Source organism: Oncorhynchus tshawytscha, linkage group LG12, assembly GCF_018296145.1.
Source record: "Oncorhynchus tshawytscha isolate Ot180627B linkage group LG12, Otsh_v2.0, whole genome shotgun sequence".
Classification (NCBI taxonomy): domain Eukaryota; kingdom Metazoa; phylum Chordata; class Actinopteri; order Salmoniformes; family Salmonidae; genus Oncorhynchus; species Oncorhynchus tshawytscha.
Window position 1 is genome coordinate 59,744,980 of NC_056440.1, and position 24,537 is coordinate 59,769,516.

Sequence of the window (24,537 nt, forward strand, 5' to 3'; positions counted from 1 at the left end):
ACAATCACCTTCCCTTTCAGTCCCCACTGATTGTTTCTAATTCACTCTGACAGATAGTGGCTGACAAGCCGCCCGCGCCTCCCTCCCTCCGTGACCCCGGATCACTCACCGCACTTATAAGGCCTGTCATTTTTAATATTTGATTTCAGTTTTAAGTTATGTGTTTTACCCAGATGATGAAATCAGTGTTTAACTGAACACAAAATGGATCTCCCCTCTCCCTTTTCATCTTCAATCTCTCCCTCGCCTGCCCTCTTTGCCTTTTCTCTCTCTCCTTCTCTCCTCTGTTTATGGAGATTGGCGGCGAGGAGGATATGAGAGATAATATAGGCACACAGACACAGAAATGCGCACAGCCACAGACGGACACACAAAGACACAAAACTCACAGACACACGGACACACTGCATTTTACGTTGTGATCTGCCAGTGGGTATTGTACATTTTCTCGGTATCTAGAAGTCCAGCAACAGGACTTGATGCGTGGCCATTGACAAATATCCAATGTTGTATATGTCCTCAGGCCTGCAAGTTACTTAGTTTCCGACATACTTTGCTTTCCATTGATTGGCAATAAAGGTGTTTAGACATGAGTAAAATGCATATCAGGTGGACTGATCACTAAATGAACGGATAGATTCATCGACAGGTAGATGGATGACATTTTGCAGGGCAATCCATGCAGTCCGTCAATAAAAAAAACACCATTTAGAGTTAAATGAAAATAAGCAATTACTTAGTTAGCCGGTTCAATAGTTTGCTACCCACATACTTCACAGAGCTTTATACATATAGAGAGAGAGATAGAAGGACAAGAATGAGAAGACCAGAGAAAAAGAGAGATTGAGAGATCCATTGTGACCTTGTGCCTACTACACCCACCGTCTCAAATAGACACATCCACCGTCTTATCAACACATTGACTGTGTATTCCCCTCACAACAACAAGACAACATCTCCAAAACTTATAAACACTCTGCACCCCTATCACCCCGACGTACCCAGACACCATCTCCAAAACACACCCACTTCATACCGACAAGGCATTGTGTCATTCCGGGACACGACGGTGCCTTGGGCATGCCCGATTCCATTTTTTTTTCTCTCCCAATGACAAAAACAGAACTAATTGGAGTACCACTGCATGTTTTCACTAAAGGCACAATTTAATTACATTTGAGCTGGGAATGAGTATTTTGGGAACGTCATATGTTCGTTCAACAAATGGAGCGAACGAAAGGCAATATTTGTTTTGCTTTGATTAGAAAACCGGCAGGGTAATTTGTTAAGAAAGGGACAGAAAATCTCTGTTTAACCCCCTTCCCCCAGAACAGACTCTCACCCCTCACACCCGTTCCCGACACTGTCCCTACAATGTGGAATCAGCCTCACCCCCCCCCCTCCTTAAGCCGTTTATGCCCTATCTTAAATGTTAATGAACTTTTGCCCCCAGCATTTTGACTTTGGACCGCTGTCTCCAGTCTCCAGTCCCTAATCTCTGTCCTTTTGTAGCATTGTTGATAAATACTTTATTCATCATGTAAAGAGTATTGTTTTCACCAGGGTTGTATTAATAAACATGAACGAATGTATTTGTCTTCGCCAAAACGTGATTAATGCACATCAGCCTGTGTATTGCACACTCTAGCTCTCACCCCCCCCCCTACCACAAAAAATGACCCATCAACATAGAATATTTATGGCATAATATTAATGGTTTTGTAAAGAAAATAACAAGTTATTAATCCACTGATTAACAACTGATTAACCTTTTTATTAAACACGTGATCCGTGCATCGTCGATTCAGGATATGTCGCCTGAGTGTGCTGCAGAATAATTATTTTTGTGTCTTTTCTAATTGCAAAAATCGCATGGCTGAACTGTTGTTTTTTTTATACACATGCACACACACTTACACTTGCTCGTACAACGTGAGATATGCAGTCCAAGTGCAGAAATACAAAAACATTGGCAAAATTCTATTGCATGAAGTCGAAAGCGACTAAATATAGCAGCAGCTCTTTAAAACAATGGGGTTTAATTCACATATCCGTTTATTCCACAGTTATTGGCTGTGGGACAGTACAGAGAAAACACTGTGCTGAAGGACAAACGCTTTTCTTTTCTCTTCTTTTTTTGGTTGTGTTTGCTCATCTCTACGCTATTGTGTGTATTTTTAGTCCCCCGTCTCAGTCCGCTAAAACACAATTATGTTATGTTTTGAGACATGCCAAGAGTGACTTCACTGTGAGGCCTAGAAGGGAAAAAAAGGTGTTTCTTTGGGGCCATGATCTACCGGTTGCTTATGCAAGTAGGGCTTTTGCAGTGGACATTCACTTGGTGAAGTTTTTTAGGGATTGGCTTGTTAGGAAAACAGACCTTACCATAGCAGTCCAAAGAGAAGTACTAAGAACTACCAACTCTAGACTGTTTCTCATAGGATATTTACAGGGGTTTTCTGAAGTAGTTCTCTGTAGTGTGCATATGAAGTAGCTAGGTAAATAACGAGAGGATAGACATTGTTATTAACATTTCTTTATTTCCCTAATGATAAAAAAAAAATTGAATTCTATAGTCTTTGTGAGAAGGCTTTGGCTTAGTGCTCGGGCCTCGGGCGCAACTCAGGGACAGTCTACAGTCCTGGGTCCTGGGCCACCTCTTTTCTTTTAATTCATATCTTTGTTTAAGCATCCTTTTTTTTCTTTCTTCATACACCCCTGCCTTTCATTCGGGCCCTTTTCTTTAGCAGGCAGAATCCATCAAAGCCCAATGTGTTGTGAAAAGGCAACAACAATAGGCCTCTTTGTGGAAAGATGTGTGAGGGGGATAAGTGTGTTGGGGACACTTGTTTTTTATTTTTATGGCCTGGTCTTATGATGGATCGGTGCTTGTTCGGCAGGGTGTCTTTGTTCGTTTCCTTTTTCCTCAAATACCAATGGAAGATTTCACCTTCAGCGACTTTCCCTTTAACCCCGATCTCACTTTGGACTTGCTCTCTTTCTGCTCTCCTTCTATCTCTCTCTTTAATTCGCCTGTCTCTAGTCTCTCTCTCTCTCTCTCTCTCTCTCTCTCTCTCTCTCTCTCTCTCTCTCTCTCTCTCTCTCTCTCTCTCTCTCTCACTCTCGCGCACACTAGCCTCTATCTGTGTCTTTCTTTTTGTCTGTCTGTCTGTCTCTCTCTCTCTCTCCATCCATCCTCTCTCTCTCTCTCTCTCTCTCTCTCTCTCTCTCTCTCTCTCTCTCTCTCGCACACTAGCCTCTATCTGTGTCTTTCTTTTTGTCTGTCTGTCTGTCTCTCTCTCTCTCTCTCTCCATACATCTCTCTCTCTCTCTCTCTCTCTCTCGCGCGCACACTAGCCTCTATCTGTGTCTTTCTTTTTGTCTGTCTGTCTGTGTCTGTCTGTCTGTCTGTCTGTCTATCTGTCTCTCTCTCTCTCTCTCTCTCTCTCTCTCTCTCTCTCCACCACACAAACTGGCCGCCCTGGGATTCCTCGCAGTCAGTCACACACTCCTCTAAAAACAATTATCTTTGAACTTGCTTTTAGTGCTGTTTGTCCTAATTACAGATCATTTTCTCTGTCAGATTTCTACTTTTATTGCAGTTTTGCCCTGAATGTTGATCCTATTGAGGTTCAACCTTATTTTACTCCCTGGAACACCCCTAAGACCTGGATTCATCACATATCCCCCTAGGACTTCTCTCTTTTTCTCCCTCTTCAAATTCATTTTTTTTCTCATCATTTAATTTTTTTTTTTTTTAAGATATCATTTTTTTGTAGTATTATCCAAATGAATTAGTGGGATCCCAAAATACACAGAAGGACGTATGGTTTGTCCCAATTTCTGTGTTACGGTTCACATTTTGGGCTTTTGGGGGCTTTTTTGCTGAGGTACATCTCTGTAAGACATTGGACTGAGTAACTTCAGTCCCACTTGGGATTCACTATGTATTTATAGATCGGTGGTACAGAGGTGGACTTCGTAGTAATTAAAGACGAGTAAAGGTGGTTAATTCCTTCCCGGTGCGTCGTTCTGTTAACTATTTATGAGACGGTCTCGACTGAAAACGCACACACACTGTGCACGCGTGCACCTAAGCTTCTTAAGGATGCTTGTCACCATGCAGACACCACACAACATGCGCTGCAGAGAGACGTTTAGATACGGTGCAGGGCTTTTTGAATTAGAACTGGATTGTGTGGCAGATATGTTCATGGGCCGGGTCAATGACCATCTATGGGATTAGTATCATAAAGTGGATCCAGCCCAAAATTATTTTTTTAAACTAAATAAAGAACAAATTATTATTTACAATGACGGCCTCGGGAACAGTGGGTTTAACTGCCTTGTTCAGGGGCAGAATGACAGCTCAGGGATTCGATCTAGCAACCTTTCGGTTACTGGCCCAACGCTCTAACCATTTGGCTACCTGCCGCCCCAATGAGCGTGAGAAGTCCTCTGCCCCAGATGTACAGTGAACCTGCCCTACCTGAGGGAAAGACTGCGACATACAATGCTGGAATCTGACTGTCCCAAATGCCGGTGCGTGATGCAACCGCTCACAATCTGTTCAGGAGGAATCATGTCATCATTCAACATAGTGACAGCACTATAGCACATTTCCTGTACTCAACTTAAGCAGTCAGTGGCACTCCTCTGTTGCATGTTTAGGCAGTTGTTGTCCTGACTGTCTAATCACACAGGATGTCTGGGTTTGTTTGGCCTTGGACAATATACTTGAGCTTTTCTCCTCCAATGAGAATACAGCAATTAAATGATGTCTACTTTGCATTCATTTGAAACAGTATATGGATCCTAAAGACACACTTTTCGCTATTTTTGCTGACCATTAGAATTAACCTGAAAAACAAATGATTTCCTCCCACGCGCTCTTACTCGACTGTTCTGTTCCGTCTTCTTCTGTTCCGTCTTGTTTCTTAACAAAAGGCAGAGGAGAAGCTCTTTACGTTCGTTCGGTGAGTGAGCGATGGGCAGTTTTTTTTGAAGTACCTCCTCAACGCGACACACACTAGAGAGATGTTCATTTATTCAGGGCACAGTGTGAGATGGAGAGGCAGCACTCTCCTCTCCTCCCTCTCCAGTGGCCCGCCTGCCCGGACGCCTGGCCCACGGTGGCCTGAACTTCCACACCGATTGATGGCCCCGTGTAGACCCCCAGCTCCTCCAAACTCCCATAATGCTCAGGGAGCGCATCTTTACACACACACACACACACACACACACACACACACACACACACACACACACACACACACACACACACACACACACACACACACACACACACACACACACACACACAGGGCCTAATTGAATTACATCCCCTTCAGCTCTGGGGTCCTCCACTGAAGGAAAGAAATGGTCTGTTTCACTGAGACCGAGCTACGGAGCCCTAGTTTTCCCAATGCCTATCATCCACGTTAGATGTGTCACCAGGACAAATGGAGACATAAGGCAGGCGGGCAGAGAGATCCGTCACAGTGACTTTGGCAGTGGTTTGAGACTGTTTCAGAGAGTTTCCTCTTGCCCCACCACTGTGCTCCTCATCACAGAGAGCGCCGCTGACAGCCAGTGAAGGCTGCTTTGTTTGTGTAGTTGTCTGCTCTCTTTAATGAGCCATTTATTGTGTGTTTTGTATTTGTCGTGTTTGTATCGTTTTTTCGCTGGTTGAGTTTCGGAAAGAGAGGCCTTGTCTTCCCGGACTCCTTTAGAAAGTAGTCGAACCGCCCCGAGAGTGACTCGGGCTGCGTGTTTTGGAGCACGCCAAGTTTCGACGCTCCGTCGCTCTTAGCCGTTTCCCAAATCAAAGCATCAGAGCTGCAGTCAAACTCTCCTCCTCCTCCTCTTCATCTCGTCTCACCGTGTGCCTGAAGCGGCGCGGCTCTCTCTGCAGCAGGGGAAAGGCAGGGCGGCGGGGGTAGGAGCGGGACGGGGGGGACGGGGGGGGGAGGGGGTGAATCTAGCAGACTGTGACACGTACCTGTCAGCAGGTACTCCAAATAATTGGTAAATTACTACCGCGGGATAGGAGGAATCTCTCTTTTCTTTCTGTTTGATGAATATTTGAAGTCGTAGAACAACGCCGCGCATTTGGCTCGGCGAGTCGGGCTATCACGCGCATCGAGGAAGAGGAGCAGCTGACGCACGGCAAACAGGAGGGATCCTACTGTACTGCTTGGTGTAGACAGACACTGAACAGAGAGCACGGGGAGCACGGCGTGGAGACCGTCCTCGTAGTCGAAGCAGGTCTGAACTAACAAGTGGCATGAACGTATACATTGAGACAGTGCTCAACTAAGTGATATATGCTCTCTGTTACCGGCTGACACTGACACGCCCACACACTACGCTGACATACTCACTCTCACACACTACGCTGACATACTCACTCTCACACACTACGCTGACATACTCACTCTCACACACTACGCTGACATACTCACTCTCACACACTACGCTGACATACTCACTCTCACACACTACGCTGGCATACTCACTCTCACACACTACGCTGACATACTCACTCTCACACACTACGCTGACATACTCACTCTCACACACTACGCTGACATACTCACTCTCACACACTACGCTGACATACTCACTCTCACACACTACGCTGACATACTCACTCTCACACACTACGCTGACATACTCACTCTCACACACTACGCTGGCATACTCACTCTCACACACTACGCTGACATACTCACTCTCACACACTACGCTGACATACTCACTCTCACACACTACGCTGACATACTCACTCTCACACACTACGCTGACATACTCACTCTCACACACTACGCTGACATACTCACTCTCACACACTACGCTGACATACTCACTCTCACACACTACGCTGACATACTCACTCTCACACACTACGCTGACATACTCACTCTCACACACTACGCTGGCATACTCACTCTCACACACTACGCTGACATACTCACTCTCACACACTACGCTGACATACTCACTCTCACACACTACGCTGGCATACTCACTCTCACACACTACGCTGACATACTCACTCTCACACACTACGCTGACATACTCACTCTCACACACTACGCTGACATACTCACTCTCACACACTACGCTGACATACTCACTCTCACACACTACGCTGACATACTCACTCTCACACACTACGCTGACATACTCACTCTCACACACTACGCTGACATACTCACTCACACACTACGCTGACATACTCACTCTCACACACTACGCTGACATACTCACTCTCACACACTACGCTGACATACTCACTCTCACACACTACGCTGACATACTCACTCTCACACACTATGCTGACATACTCAGTCTCACACACTTGGAAGCTAAACCCCCCCCCCATTTTGAATGGATACCATAGAAAGTTCACTTACTCTGTGGACAAATGTGTTTTAACTTTGGGGAATCTTCACCCCCTGCCAATTCGACGGGAGCCATTGGGCTCATTGTGTGTCTGTTAATGAAACATCTTCACGTTGCTCTTTCGACGGCCTCAAACTCACTTCATGCCACAGTCAATTAAACCCCTTAGGGCCGCTCTGTGCATAAAAAGATATAGAACGCGTTTGACATTTCAGCTCGCTCGTGTTAGGCACACCCATAGAACACTTTGCTTTGAGCTGTATGGAGAGAAACAAACCACAGAGAAAGGAACCATTAGGACATTTAAAGGGCTGTGCCACGACACTAGTATGAGGTGGAGAAACAGTAGCCCCAAGCACAGAACAGTCTCCAAGGGAATGTGTCCTATGTAAAGTAGCCATATCTGAGTTGGTGACTTATAATGGCAGGTTTTGGGATTATCTGAGGCAAGTGTGAGCTGGGGACCTTGGATGCTATTGGTCAAAAGACACAGAATGGACTAGATTGAGGTTGTGGCACTAAAAAACTGTGACTGGGCTTGAGGACCTTGGTCCATATCGCCTGAATGAACTGGTTGTGCTGGGCGTTGATGCAGTCATGCCTTAGATATGGCCAGAAGTGTAATGAAACGTATGGGGCACATCCTCGATTCTTACCCCACAAAGCAAGGCCTCATTCAGGGCTGACTGGACTTAGGGTGGCCCACAGGCCTGTAGTTGAGCCCATGTTTCAGTGGTGTGAAACAGCTTGACATGTGATACACTTCCCCAGGGTATGAGGCGATTTATCTGCCTTTTACCCTGTCTGCCATGGCGAGGCTGAGTCAATGAAGGCCATGTCTGGCCAGTGGACCTCATTGGTAGTAGCCGCTGTTGTGCGCATTCTATGGTATTTTCTTATCCCCGTCACGATCCAAATCAAATTTGATTTTCTATAGCGTTCCATGCGACATGTCCATCTCAGATTGCGTTTCGGAGAAGAATGGGATTGTTTTGTTGCGGAGACGTTCATGGTGGTACGTGTTTCCTCGTGTAGGTTGTATCAATAGGTCCAGTGTATTAGATGTCTGAACTCTGTTTGGTATGCTCAACAACCAGTAACCTGAACAACAGATCTCCATTGCATTGTTTCCTGTTACTCTATGGGGACTGTGTCCGGCCTGCATATAAACAGGGGTGTTTTATATAGTTGTTTTTCACTAGCGACATCTTTGGGTAGATGTTCAAGAAATCGTCCCCCCAAATTGTGATGTGTTCATCTCAGCTGAGGATTTATAGCGGAGACGCTTAAAAACGTAGATCTCGCACGGACCGACGGAGATTCTATTATTCACGAAAGCTAATGCATTGTTTCTGTTGCTTTATATAATCCCCCCTTTCCCCCCTTTTCCCCCCACCAGCATTTTCTCCGGCAGGTTGGCAGTAAAATCTGTATTGAAATGAGAAGTTTGAAAGACAAACCACTAGCTCCTTATATGTGTAAACTGCGTTAAATCACACATTGAGCTTACAGAACAGAGCTTCAAATGTTAAATGGGGGTTGAAGTCTGCCTGAACTAATTTGTAGGGCTTTGCACCATGTTGACATTTAAATGGGATAAGAATAGAAAACTGTATGCCGACCTATTTTGAAGATGCTTTCGGAATACATTCACATCAGCGCCGGTCTATAATTAATAAAAATAGACAGGCTTTCTTGCTCCAGATTTGATTGTAATACAACCTTATAAACACTACAGGGATGGGGGGGGGAACGGAGAGAAAAAATGGATGGGGGCAGGAATTAAGAGGGAAGTGGATTGCACACACCTGGTTTTGCAGGAGATTGCGTTGGCTGGCTGCTGTGCTATCACATTACTGTGATCCAGCCCCTGTGTTTGTGAGAGAATTGAGGAGAGGGACCGGCAAAATCAGCATGCAAATAACGGCACATTGTTAACTTAATCAGATGCAGGAGGGAAAAACTATGGAGAGGGAGGGAGAGAGGGAGAACAGGAGAGGACGGAGGGTAGGAAGGAGGGATGTAGAGGAGGGAGGATGGAGGGTAGGAAGGAGGGATGTAGAGGAGGTGGGTAACATAAATAAGACTCGGGGCCCTGAGATGGCAGAGGGGAAGGGATATGTGTATGGGGGTGAGGGGTGAGGGGCCGAGTGGGGGGGAAGGGGGCTCGTTTCAGGGCATGAAGATGATGCAGCCTCTCCAGAGGTCCTTCAAGTGGCTCAGACAGGCAGTTTAGTGGTGATAGCAGAACACCGTCCGTGTTGTGAGCCCTGCCGTCACCAGCCCCCCCGACAACAGATCACAGCTGTAGGACATGGGCGATTTAATATCCTGCATTATCGAAAGGCTGAGGGTACAGGGAGGGGTGGTGGGGTGCAGCAGGCAGGCTAAACATGGCAGGTGCCCCCATGCTGCTCGTGACTGTCTAGGCTAAGCCATGTGTCACAGTGCCGTCCTTAAAGGTTTATTCACTAAAAATACATCCTAGGCTCATCATTTGACCAAAACATGGATGCCCTTTCATATGGCTGCAAGATCATTTTGATTTGTACATCTGGAAATGTCTTTTGAGTGTGTTGAAATGGCATGGTGTACCCTTAAGAGTTCACAGCTGCTACGCGGTCACCACTAGTGGGGATGAAATAGAGAGGTTAACGACCCGTGATCCATCGATCATGCTGCGATGCCTCCTGAATAGAATATGTACAGTCTGCAGCCATGGTAACATAAACAACATATTAGCATCATGGTGGTGGGTGTTAGCGATGACGAGGGTTCAGGAAAACAGAGAATGTGAGTAATGTCACTGATCACTGAGCCACACGGCACTACACCGGGACAAATAAAGAAGAGGCCTTGTGTTGCTTCAAGAGCAAGACATCTCCAGGGAGGGAAGCATTGAATGCACTATATAGAGAGGTCATTTTTCGTTCAACATTACCAACCTTTATGAACACACACACACACACACATGCACACACACGCACGCACATGTACACACACACAGGCACACACACACAAATTCACACGCAAAGAGAGGTTGTGTAAATGCAGACAGGTCAGAGAGAGAGGAGTGTGGAGAGACATAAGTAATCTGTTCCTGGGCCAAACTGGCCCTTCAATCTCTTATTTACCTCAGTAGAATGAAACACAAAACAGTTTTTGTAATGTATACTGTCCTTTACCTCTCAGATTTTCTGTCGAATGTCTCCTAAATGTTATTTGCAGTAATTAGCTATTATCTTTAGCAACCTCACCAAAAGGAAGCTGCTGCTCTGGGTTGGGTGCTTCATAGAAGAGAACAGGATGAGAGGTTTTTGTAGTGGAGTTCAGAGAGAGGTCTGTTTTGAAGTTTGACCAACTTTGCCTTATTCTCCTAATCAGAGTTGCGTCTTAGTGAGGCGTTGGCATGTAGGCAAACACTTCTGTCTGGCCCGCAAAATGGTTACACTCGCTCTCTCTTCCCCCTTCTTCCCCTCTTTCCCTCCACCCTCCCTTCCTCTCTCCTGTTTTCTCTGATTCTAAGAAGAGTAGCCTCCACTGTTTCAGATGAAGTCAGATAAATACACGGTCCTTGATGTCCCGAAGGCTCCCCACCCTCCCTCCTGAGAGCACACCCTCCTAACGCACTTCCTCTGCCACAATTAGTCCATAATAAATACACTTTACTCTTAATGCCGATAATGTGCCCTGCTCTCTGAATCTCCCTCTCTTCCTCTCTTGTCTTTTTTTCCCCCCTTTCTTATTAAGCCATATTAAGACGTGACTTTGGGTCACACGAGAGGGAGAGAGAAAATGATGAATTATTCTCAGAGCTACTCACAGCTGCAAACAATAGCTGCAAAGAAAATACAGATATTGTAACGTATGCAAAGAATCAAGAGCATTTGCAGTCAAGTCTCACTTCCTGATGGCTTTGATAAGATGAGTTGCTTTCTTAAACAGGATGTGTGCTGCTTTTAAAAAACTGCTCTATGGACATACCGAGTACAGTTGCGTAACGGCCTGCCTTGACAGAGTGCCTGCAAGACTTGAACGATTCCTTCACATGAAGTCTCTCCAGATTAGCTTGAGATAGTTCATCAAAGTGATGGAATAAAGGAGATTTAGCATTGTCATATTAAAAAGACATGCAGTGGTTGAATATTTAAAAAGCCCATTTGCCTTGACAGAAGTGCTTTTTCACTCAAGGACATATGGCTCCCCTACCTGTTTACTGGTCTCCCCTTATCTTCTCACAGAGGAAAAAAAAGAGGAGAGAAAAATAGATATTTTCAAAGATATTGAAGAATCGTTCAATTAACAGTGGCGTGATGTAAAATAATTACTTGACTTGCTTTCCATAATGAGTATCTCTAATTATCCATACATTTGTTTGGTGAAAACTCCAAACTACAGTTGTGAGGAGATGGTAAGTACGTTGAAGTAGCACCCAAACCCCCTCTCCTCCCTTCCCTTTACAAAGGCTGCATGACTTGGCTTCAAGGCACATTTCGCATCCCCATGTATGCATACAAGCGACGGTAAATAGTCAGGAGTGTAAGGGATCTTTTTTTTTTTAATTAGCTATGCAACAATTAAAGGATTCACAAACTAAATTGAACCTTGTCTCCATCGCCTCCCGGTTTGATTTCAGCACCTGTCACAACAACAGCCCCTGTTCAGCCATTATGCAAAACTTCCTAAGAACAGAACCAGCACGAGGAGGAGAAAACAGCAATTATTTCTGATATTCACTTATTTCAGGTGATATTGACATTTAGAGTTTAGAAGAAAAAAAGAAAAGAAAAATGACCTGAAAGGGAAGAAAACGTGGCCTGGTTGACTTTGTCAACTGGCGCTAGGCAGATATGGTTTTATTTTGCCAACATTAAAGCCGTTCTAATGCCTGTGAGAGTGTGATGATGGGTGACTCACTCAACCACTGTAGAGTGAAAACAATCGCTGGGTTGATTGTACTGTTAGCATGTGCGCGCTGTTCTCTCTCCCTGTCTGCCTTTAAGAAACCGTGTTGGCCATGCCTTACCAGCGATGTGTCATTGCATTCATTTTCCAGTGAGTAGTATTCAAATGCAGAAAGGCAGCCCAGGGGAATGATGTAAGCCATGATCGACCCTACACGGACAGCTACACTGTGGTCATTGTTCGCTGGCCTTTCTCTGCTGTAGGGTAACCATGCGTGATCAGCGATTCGACCGTGACTACTGTAGGACATGGTCGTCGTCCCCCATGACAGAGGGTTAGGAGGGGGAGGGGTAGGAGGGGAGGAATTGCACAGGACAGAATACAGACAATCATTTATATGTTGGAAATTCTTCCCCATGATCTAAGATCATTTACTTTTCATCACTTTTTTGTGCACTAGTTTGTCCTCTGTCGTCTATCTCATCCATCTCCCTTCTTATTGTGAAACACAGTCTGGTTAACAAATGTTCGAGACAATTAATCCCCCACTCATCACAATGCGTAAAATCTACTGGCAGGAGTCTTTCCACACTGCTGTGACCACTATTGCAAGATATGCACATGAAAAAGGCACACACACATCTGCTGGTCATCAGAATAATACCAGGAATGGTTAGCATAAAAGGAAGCTTTGAGCTTTTGGCCCGGCTCCGGATGATGATGCGGCTGACCAGGACAATGAACTGTGGGAATTCGCTTGTCTCCCGTTGATCTTCCTCCTTGGCATCCCGAAAGCCTGTCAGACGCAGGGGATAAAAAGACAGGCATTTTTCTTTCTCTCTTTTCTTTCTATTTTTTTTCTTTCAGCGGGGGGGGGCCTCATAGTGATCCGTGGAGATGAGCTGAAAGCCGAACTACCTGTTGACAAGTCCTCTTAAGAGACCTCAATGACATATTGTGTGGGACTACAGAGCAGAAAGGAAAGGCCCAGTTAGGTCGATTCATATTTGTCACCGTTGTATAGCGTTCAAGTTCTTGTATATAGAATTGTTGTTTTGATGTGTTGGTTTACTTCATTCGTACTATGAAGCTAGAATCTTGGTTCTCATGAGTTAGCGTAGTTGTTGTGTGGGGTCTAGGGTATGACGTTGGAAGGAACGGACTGGGTTTATTCGACTTTATTTCACTTGTTGCGCTGGGAACCTTTCTGTTTTCGCCTCATTACAGCATGTAATAATCCAGTTCAGAGCATGGAGAGGAAGAAAAACAACTCCCTTTTTTATCGGGTTAATTAGAAGCGTTCCGAAGACCACCTGCAATAGACTAAACAAGCACGAGGAAATATTCCTATTAGCTTCAATTTACTGCCATGCTTAAAATGATCCCAGCTATCTCTACTTGTGTTGGTATCTGCTTTCCCTCAATATATATATTTTTGTAAATACGCTTTCCTCAGAGTATGTAACATATGGCAAACACACTAATTTTCCATCAGTTTGTTTTTCCCCTCTAAATGCGTTAATGATTTGGTTGGAATACGATGGAATTTCGTTACTTTGTGAATAATGATGGATTTATTAAAAGCAATGACCTTCATTATAACTCAATGAGGTATTTTGTTGTAATTAGTTCATGGATTCTTGTCAATACATGCCAAAATAACAAAGTAATGTCTTACTAATGGCTTTTCCATTAAAATGTCTCCTTATAAACCTAGAATCTGCAGTGAATACAATAATGAAGTGGTCAACCTACCTCTGTTTTGGTTTTTAAAAGGCTGAGGTATGGGCCTGGAGAAGTGTAACCACTTTCAAATTCATAGACAGAGCTATGGATGCAAGGACTGAACATCCATTATATCACAATGATAGTTTTAAACATGTTTTGAGGCTATACATTGTTTTGTTTTTTTTACATTATATTGTTACTAACATTCGAGTAAAAAAAAAAATGTATATTTTGGGTTCTGATGATGTGCAACAGTTGAACTAAGCTCCTGAGACATTTATATTAAGTTATATGATTAAATAATCAATTGGTATATATAATTCATTTCTAAGTCCAAAAATGGTTGTAGCAATTAAGGATTATAGCTTTAAAATGTCCAAAAAGTTTTATTTGGCCTGCATTCAGTTGACCCAGTTGACCCAGTTGACCCATCAATATCACATCAAGCAATACTTCCAAACGGTCTTTTATCAAATCCCAAAACCTTCACAAGAGCATGTTGAGCCATACTCTGCTTATGTGTTTTAGCCTTAGAATATGCAAATGTCTGTGGTATCCAGTGTATACATCATTTGAGAATACTCAACCTGACCAAGTGTTTTTCTAATTCCTTCAACTATTGCATGCACTTTATAGGATCAGAGCACATGCTCGTTGCTTAGATAATGACACGGTACTGAGCCCAAATATATTCAGACAGAAATACACTTCCATTGTGTTAAAGATACCGTCCGTAATTAAGCTGTAGGTTGCAGAGCAATTTGCCCCCTGGGAAAAAAAGAAGAAGAGAAATCTGGTTATGTGCCGCTTTACTAAAAACGGTGAATATTAACCACAAACTGTAAAGAAGAGCACCACTGCACCTCTGTGAGAGAGTGCAAAAGGAAGTCTGGTGGCTTTGCAGGCGTCATTTGAGCCTTATCGTTAATGAAAGAGCATTGTTGTAGACACCAGACAAACGTCAGATCTGTTTCGGGTTAGAGCCGGCGTAGACATTGCTACAGTCTGCTGTTTGGATGGCTGAGAGGTCAAGGTCAAGCATACAGGCGCACAGTTACTCAGGAGCTACTTGTAAATGCTATCTATGGCGTTGAGAAGTTACGACCTGGGACCCTGTGAGTTTATAATGCGAACCACACAGACTTGAATTGCAATACCTGTGCACAAGAGAAGGACACGTTGGATTCCCGGTACTTACCCTGTAACAACGGGCACTACTTGCTCTATGTGAGTACATCAAACGTTGGCATTTTCGGAAGCGGAATTCCATATGGATGAAATAAGACTGTCGTGATTAGACTCAACACTCATTGTGTTGTTGTTCTAAGAGCATTGCTACCTGCATTGTTACACATAGAGGGCACTCTGATATTGAATTATTGTCAAAAGCAGTGCGTGCGTGCGTGCGTGCGTGTGCTTGCATGTGTGAGGATGGGGGGGGGGGGTGTCACATAAGAAATGCCCTTTTTAATCAGGAAAAAAATATAAAATGACTTGGGAGCAAGGGAAGCATATTAATGCAGTTCATTTGCATACGCTCGTCAGCAAGGATACGTTCAAAAAACAAACTGGATTTGTCAGTTCATTTCACATTATTCCATTGTCTATCTGCCTTTGTTATATGTTAAAGATAAAGCCGGAAATCAAATTGAAGAAAAGGGCACGCTGCTATCTCTATAAATGAGCAACAGCTCATCAGTCTTGTTTGAATCATATATTTCTATGGCAAAAGGAAGCGTGCATGCAGGGCACTTTCAAAAAGGGGTTCCGTCTGATATTGGCAGAGTTTGCAAAGGATTGTGGGTGGCACATTTTAAGAGTCACTTCATTTTGTCTGGCAATGGACAATCCTTCCTAAGAGATCAGGATGAGAAAGTTGTCCAGGAAATGTTTTTTATCTACCTGTGTATTCTCCCAACGTTGTATTTTGAAAATATACTCATATCAATGTAATATCATTACAGTGTCGCGTAGACATTTTCTGAATGCTATTTGCAATAGTACGGTATAGTATATTCGTGTCTCAGTCACATGATAATAAGCTCATACAGTCGTGCGTGACCTCGCCAATGTAAGTAGGCGCGGCATACATGAGGCATGCCCAGTCATCACACAGTCAACATAATATAGCCATTATATCCTTCAAGGGTTCATTTGATGGCCTTCACCTTTATTACTAGACAATGATCACGTTCTAGAGAAGAAGATTGTATTCATAAGCAGCCCACAGACCTTATTCATATTTTCGAGATAAGAGTCAACAACAACCAACAGTGTTGGAGGAGCGGTCGGCTGAGGAACAGCCCTCATAAGTCTTCCCGGCGTGCCTCAGCATTGTGCTTCACTCCCACATCCTCTGTGTCGTGTGTGTGTACTGTACGTGTGTAACGACGGTTTGATTCAAAGCTAGTTAAAGCTGAGAGAGAGAGAGAGAGAGAGAGAGAGAGAGAGAGAGAGAGAGAGAGAGAGAGAGAGAGAGAGAGAGAGAGAGAGAGAGAGAGAGAGAGAGATCCTTGAGCCCTGTGAAGTGTGTGCAGGTGCGAGAGTCTATAGGTTGGGGGTGTCCCTTTTTTATTTTTTTTATTTTACCTTTATTTAACTAGGCAAGTCAGTTAAGAACAAATTCTTATTTTCAATGACGGCCTAGGAACAGTGGGTTAACTGCCTGTTCAGGGGCAGAACGACAGATTTGGACCTTGTCAGCTCGGGGGTTTGGACTTGCAACCTTCCGGTTACTAGTCCAACGCTCTAATCACTAGGCTGCCCTGCCGCCCCCCTGACTTCACAGGAGTCTGGACATAAACTGGTCTCACTCCACTAAATGTGAACTCGTGTTATTCCAGTGCTTAGTCCCCGAAAGGAATTTTTATAATGATTATAATCATGTGTTATAGCACGCTGCCACTGTTACTAGGCAGCATAGTAATCAGCTTAATGAGATATTACACAGTGTTTTGTTGACCAAGGCAGAACTCACTTTATTGTGTCGGAAGCTTGACCCTGCCAGTTACAAGGGAAGAACACACCATTATCCTTCTTAAGAGAGGGGAGGGCATCACAAACAACCCGGCAAGCAGGAAGACAACAGACTCTGCTTGTGTATTCCCTTCAGTTTGACGGTGTATGCTCTGGGCCATTGAAACCATTCTTAATGGCTGGGAGGGCCTCTGATACACTGGGAACCCATTCAATAACACCAACTGTTGTTTTCCTCCTCATTGGAAGCCATGAGAGGAGGGGAAACGAAGGCAAGAGCAAAGTGATTCACATCAAATGTAATGTGCCTCTTTAATGGAGAATTATGCCTAGACAAGTGTCGCAGTAGGGAGATAAGAGCGTGTGTTTACTGAAGTAACCCCTTGGTTTTAAGTGCTATTGTTAATATCATAATTGTAGCATTGCGGCAGCTTCATGACAATGGCATTGCTCCGTTTCATTAAGGCGTGTAATTGGAGGAATCCTGATAGGATGGGCCCAAGTAGCATAATTATGCAGCGCCCGCCGCGTTTACCATGTATTTATTGCATCCAACACTGTGTTGCAGTTTGAGAAAGTTTGGAGAGTTACAGTCTTCCAACCACAAGTGTGAGAACATAAGCTGCACTGAAAATCAAAAGAAGAAAGTGATATTTCAATGGGCGGCAGGTAGCATAGCGGTTTAGAGCTTCCCCCCGAGGCGACTAGGTGAAAATCTGTTTTTGTGCCCGTGAGCAAGACACTTAACCCTAATTCCTTCCGTAAGACGCTCTGCTAAATTACATCTCTATTTCCATTCATCATGCACTGACAATTTACTCTAGTACTTCTCCTTCTCTTCCGGTTTTCAGATTTTTGGATGAGTCATAGCTCTTTTTTTAATGTATTGCTTATCAGGTTGATTGACTGTGGTTGACCGTCATGATATCCTTCTCTCTTACAGGATGGAGGACTCTAGTTTGTGCCTTGGTGTGTCTTCAGCAGTATCGGACGCTGACAGAGACCATATGAGCAACACAGTGCTAAATGGCCGATATCCTATCAGTCAGAAGCTCCACCAGCTGACGGCCCAGCTGGGCCACGCCTTTCCCGACCTACAGAGCCGACAGCAGATCCCTGAGGAGAAAGCTGCCACCCCATTGGATGAGAAGAGCCACGCTGCCCTGGCCAGTCAACCAATCAGCAGTCAGATGGCACTGCTCGCCAACCAGCTCAACCGGGACATAGATGCAAGTGCCCTGGCCAACCTGAATGGGCGTGTGGACCTGCAGCAGTTTCTCAATGGGCAGAACCTGGGCATCATGTCCCAGATGAACGACATTGAAGACGATGCCCGTAAGAACAGGAAGTACCCGTGTCCGTTGTGCGGCAAGCGATTCCGCTTTAACAGCATCTTGTCGCTGCACATGCGCACACATACAGGTGAGAAGCCTTTCAAGTGCCCCTACTGCGACCATCGAGCAGCACAGAAGGGCAACCTCAAAATCCACCTACGCACCCACAAGCTGGGAAACCTTGGTAAGGGACGCGGCCGCGTCCGTGAGGAGAACCGTCTTCTACATGAGCTGGAGGAGAGGGCCATCCTGAGGGACAAGCAGATCAGAAGCAGCAGCCTCCTTCAGCCAGCCCAGCCCCTGCAGCACCAGCCACACCTTGGCCCTCAGACCCAGCAGCAACAGCCTGGCTCTGCTTGTGGCCTCCTCACCCCCACCAGCCTGGGAACTCCAGACTCCCTCTCCCAGCCCTCGTCCTCTCCCAAGCCGGCCAGCGCCCAAGATGACCAGGCCCTGAACCCACCCACTGGATTCCGCTGCACCTTCTGCAAGGGCAAGTTTAAGAAGCGTGAGGAGCTGGATCGTCACATCCGCATCCTGCACAAGCCTTACAAGTGCACCTTGTGTGAGTTTGCTGCCTCGCAGGAGGAGGACCTGATCAGCCATGTGGAAAAAGCCCATATCACGGCTGAGTCAGCTGCCGGACAGGGTGCAGCTGGTGGCGCTGAGAAGCCTGCCAACGAGTTCCGATGTGAGGTGTGTGGCCAGGTCTTCAGCCAAGCCTGGTTCCTCAAGGGCCACATGCGCAAGCACAAGGACTCATTTGAACACGTCTGCCAGATCTGTGGTCGTCGCTTCAAGGAGCCCTGGTTTCTCAAGAACCACATGAAGGTCCATCTCAATAAGCTAGCCATCAAGAGCAAGCCCCCAGCAGAGGACATAAACGCTGTCAACACCATGAACAGCATGGCCCAGGAGGCCCATGCTAACCTCTACTCACGCTACATCTCTTGCCTGCAGGGCGGCTTCCTATCCCCAGACAAACAGGGTCTGAGCGAGCAACACCAGATGCTGGCCAAAGCCGGCATTGCCATGAAAGAGAAGGAGATGCTGGGAAAGCTGCTGGGCCCAATGGCAGGGATGGGCCATGGCCTTGGCGAGGGGGAGAAGCGCTCTCTCCTGGGCTGCCTGAACCTGGTGCCCCCCCTGAAGTCCAGCTGCATGGAACGCCTCCAGGCGGCTGCCAAAGTTGCAGAGATGGACCCACTGAATAGCTATCAGGCCTGGCAGATCATGGCACGAGGCATGGCCATGGACAGGGCCTTTATGCCCAAGGAGCAGCACCATGAGCAGCACCATGAGGAGATGACCAATGCTGCCGGCATGGCCTTCACTAAAGAGAAGCATGACTACCCTATGATGTGCTCCAACGATGGCTCCAAGCAGAAGCAGCACAGCGAAGCTCTGCATGGATCGAAGGCCGGCAGTGGAGCCATGATACCCCTGAAAGACGACGGCGTGGGCTTCGACAGCCACCGTGACTTCATGCCCCATCATGGCAGCCATGGCCTGGGCCTGGTCCACGGCCTGGAGTACAACCACCTGGCTAGCCTGAAAGAGAAACCCACAGAGTGTCCTGACTGTGGCCGGGTCTTCAGGACCTATCACCAGATGGTGGTCCACTCTCGGGTGCACAACAAGGAGCGGCGGCCCATAGAAGAAGCCATCCAGCAGCAGAACAACACCACAGGGCTGGATGAGCGGCGTGGCTCGGCCAGCGACCCCGAGTCCCAGTCCATCAGCAGGTCAACCACCCCTGGATCCTCCAACGTGACGGAGGAAAGCGGAGCCGGAGGAGGCCACTCCCAGACCGGCAGTGTCCAGGACGACAGCCCACACCCTTCCTCCCCATCCTCAGGTACGACTAAGTCATTACCCTGAATAACGATCAATCCCATAGTCACATTATCCTTACAATCAGGACTTATTCCAATGTGTTCTTCATTATTTATATGGGGAGGACACGTAAGGGGGAGACATTGTGTCCGAAGAGGGTAAGTCCTTACACAAAGATGAGTTGGTTGATGGCTGGCACGAGATCTCGAACATACGCCATTTGCTTTGACATCCCTTCTACACAACACTGGACCCTAAGGAGTCCACTTAGACTGGAGAGAGAGGGAGGGCTCGGGGTCAGGGGGGGTCGGATCAAAACTGCCTGTTCAAAAAGCCCACCACAAATCCGAGCTTCACATTCCGTGCATAACTGGGATACTTAACGCCCATGTTCGAATACCCGTCAAACACACTCACACAGCCTGCTTCTTTCTATAGGATACTTTCTGCACACTGTTTTTACTCGAGAGGGGAGGCCTGTCTAAACACACACACACACATACACACACACACAAACACACAGACACACTTTGAGTCACGCACTCACACAAAACAGCCGTACGAAGACGCTCAACTCCCATGACGGAGTTGTGACTTGTGTCATTCACACTGGCACATAGAACACAGACGCAAGAAGGGCTTTATAAATACATCTGAGACGTTGAAACACAGTGTACTAGTATGTGTCCCCGTGTAACATCAGTCAAGACTACGAGGACGGGCCAAACGTATTATGAGTGATTAAAACATCTCCTTAAACGTGGGAGGGAATGCGATTCCACCGTAGCCAAATAAGAAAAAGCAGATAAAGTGTACGTTTAGCAGGATTAAGAGAGGCTGTTCCTAATGATTAGAGAAGTTTTAAAGGTAACTTTCTCATTCCTCCGGGTGGAACACCACAAGCTAAGCGGCGCACCCGTTAATTAGGCCATGACTATGCGATAATCAGTTGGTTTAAGCTAAACAAGACACTAATTAAAGATATACATATAAAGCAGGTCATTTTTTTGACTTCATTTGCGGAGTGAAATGTGCTTTTAAGCCGTTTGAAAAAAAGTGGCTTATGCTTAAGGCTCGAAGTAACTTAATTCCAAGAGTACAGACAAAATTGTTTATTTATTCACAGTAGCAGAGAGTCCTTATCATCCCAATGTAGTGTGATGGGTTTGAACATGGAATGGGCTATGTTTATTTTAATCTAAGAAATAATAACAGACAACCCCCCCCACCCCAATTAGGAATTAATGAAAACGAGAGTGAGATAAAAACGTATTTTCTTTATAGAGACACTTTTCAACGGGGGGGGGGGGTATATGGTGCGGAAGTAATTATCTTCTGAATTTTAATGCAGGAAGTTGTATTTCTTTTTCTTCGGGTTCTCAAGTAAATCAGAGAAATGTAGCTCATGGCATTTAGTTAACTTTAGAAGTATTTACATATGTGTGATGTGAAGAACTTCCCCATCTTCAAAAACTTGAAAAATCTCTGAAAAGATCATGTTCTTACAAATGTTGCCAATTGAAATTCTATTTACAATAAAACCTACATCAACTGAAATATTTTGGGTATTCATGTCACAAAAAAACTAAGTTGAATATCACACATGCACAGACTCTCTCTCTCTCTCTCTCTCTCTCTCTCTCTCTCTCACTGTATCTCACTCTCTCTCACTGTAGTCCTACCTCATCTATCAGTGCTCTCATGCCCTGCCTCCTCCTCTGTCCCTCTCTGAGTGCTGTGATGGAGTGTGATAGCCAGCTTAAACCCCTGTGTTTCTCCACCGTACAGGGGGATGCGGGCATCGTGCCAGCTCCCTCCTGCTGGATCTAACGGGCCTTAAGGTTGACCTTGAGGGCCCCCACCTGCTTTTTTTTTTTTTTTTGGGGGGTTGTCTCTTCGTTTGGGGCTGACATTGTTACAGGTACAGCCTCTTAGCCTGGTTCTCTCTCACAGTCTCTCCATTCAGACACAGTTCACCAGCTTTCTGTTGTGAGACTCAGGAAGCTGTGTAGACACCACTCCACCGCAACAACAGGGTCAAAGAGGAAAGAAACACTAAAGATGCACAACTGTAAAAAAAGAAAAAAAAAGAAATGAAAGGGTTTTGTTTTGTTGCAGTCTGTATTTCATTACTGACAGCACAAAGCCCTAAAAGTGTTTCTTCCTTCATGACATTGAGTGTGATTCATATTTGGAGCTTTGGGGCACCTAATTTAGAAACTGAGGTGTGTGAGAAAATGTCTCTGCAGCTAATGTGGAGGAAGGTGCCATTTGTGTGTGTGTGTGTGTGTGTGTGTGTGTGTATGTGTATGTGTGTGTGTGTGTGTGTGTGTGTGTGTGTGTGTGTGTGTGTGTGTGTGTGTGTGTGTGTGTGTGTGTGTGTGTGTGTGTGTGTGTGTGTGTGTGTGTGTGTGTGTGAGTGCGTGTTGCCTGGATGTGTCAGTGTTTTTAAATAAACAGGATGTGGCTGACTATACCTCTCTGTTAGTCTTAATATTGCACTCTTGCATTTTTGCTTGTTGAGAATTGTTTGTATTTTTATTATAAGGTTGTGTGTGTGTGTGTGTGTGTGTCTTGAAAACATTGCTAACCATCACCATACCGCCAACCTCGTAACCACCTTCCCACTGCAATTTTGAGTTAAACTTGAATTACAGTCATCAACAATAACATCTCAACTGTGAAAGAAGGTCGAGACAATCTCCTTTGTCTTTGACACTGCACTTGTTTAAAGACTTGCTGAAAAAAAAATGTCTGCCTCAGAGATGTCCTTCAGAGACCTTCCTTCTGTCATCCACAGTAGTAAAACCGTAAATGCTTTGTGTTTCATAGAGACGTCCAGAACCTTTCGCCCCTTTTTCATTAGTACGGGTTTCCCCCCCAATCATCTCTTTTATTTGTGTTATTAGGCTGACAGATTGGGTTGACTGTGGAAGGAATCTATTGCTTCAGATTTCAGAGTTCTCCAGACTGAATTGGGCTTGATGAACAAGAATGTTCCTACTTGATAGTGTCTCTCTCTGAATGCATCATGGTGGGTCTCAGAGCGACAGGCCCTGCAGAGTGCAGGTCTTAAACAGAGGCTTACCCTGAATGGCGGAACAGAACCCATTGAAACCTGATGTAATACTATGTAAAGCAGTGCTACCAGTGTGTTGTAAGATGGGGGGGTATTTATGTTCACATCCATTGTAGATTCTAAAATTTAAGAAAAAAAGAGAGACGGAGAGATTAGGACGAACTAAAGGCAAGTTTAAAGTTGTTTCTGGTTGGGCCTCTTACAGAGTATGGGGATTCCGTTGGTTGCTAGTGTGAGGTAAGCGTAAGTAAGCAATTCACTGTTAAAGGCGCTGCGTGGTCAATCCGACGTCTGCATTGGCCGTGCAGCATTTACGGTGATACGTTCTCTGCAGAAGTCAGGTCATCCATACTTCTTGCGCTTTGCGGAGCAGCGCAGAGCTGTTTTGAAGGAACTTGTCAAGGAAGTGAGTTTGTGTTTATACAGGACGTCCCGGCCCCACCTACCATCAACCAATCATGTCAATGCGGAGCTATATGAACACCCCCTCCCGCATTGTTACAAAATTTGGGAGGAGCTCAGCGATGCGGCACGGAGCTCAATTTGGCCTCTGCGTGCCTCAGGAGGCTCCGCAATTGCGGCACACCCTTCATACGGAATCTCTGAGCACATTTTTGGATTGACAATAAATTGGCTCTTAGTCTACACCTGTTGTATACGAAGCAGGTGACAAATACAATTTTACTTGGGCTGTATGGAGAAATAAAGAGAGCAGAGACAGAAAGAAATGGAGAGAGTGAGGCGGAGAGAGAGACAGAGAAAAGAATAGGAGAGAGTGAGGCAGAGAGAAAAGAAGAGGAGAGAGTGAGGCAGAGAGACAGAGAGAGAGAGAGCAAGGCAGAGAGACAGAGAGAGACAGAGAAAAGAAGAGGAGAGAGTGAGACAGAGAGAGAGCGAGACAGAGAAAAGAAGAGGAGAGAGTGAGGCAGAGAGAGAGAGACAGAGAGAGAGCAAGGCAGAGAGACAGAGAGAGACAGAGAAAAGAAGAGGAGAGAGTGAGGCAGAGAGAGAGAGAGAGAGATAGAGAGCAAGGCAGAGAGACAGAGAGAGACAGAGAAAAGAAGAGGAGAGAGTGAGACAGAGAGAGAGCGAGACAGAGAAAAGAAGAGGAGAGAGTGAGGCAGAGAGAGAGAGAGAGAGATAGAAAGAGCAAAGGGAAGGATGGCAACCAGTTGATGCAAATGACTTGCTGCTGAGAAAGGAACGTACAGTATGACCATGCAGCTACTCAGAAGCTGGTCTCATCAGACTGTAGAGAGAGAGGGGCTTTTC

The 24,537-nt window shown here is 45.5% G+C and overlaps 1 protein-coding gene across 6 annotated transcripts in view; it reads left to right on the top strand.

The window, feature by feature from the left end:
- The window catches only part of LOC112263559 (zinc finger protein 536-like), a 201,286-nt gene that overhangs the window by 65,277 nt on the left and 111,472 nt on the right, over positions 1–24,537 (top strand). For 3 of the 6 annotated variants that reach the window (XM_042330847.1, XM_042330845.1, XM_042330846.1), the window contains exon 4: positions 17,960–20,208. In XM_042330847.1, coding sequence (XP_042186781.1) covers positions 17,961–20,208 — 2,248 coding nt within the window. In that variant the 5' untranslated portion in view covers position 17,960. Of the gene's footprint in view, positions 1–14,938; positions 15,268–17,959; positions 20,209–24,537 lie in introns of those variants that run through there. The other 3 variants (XM_042330844.1, XM_042330848.1, XM_042330849.1) reach the window with 3 other exon arrangements.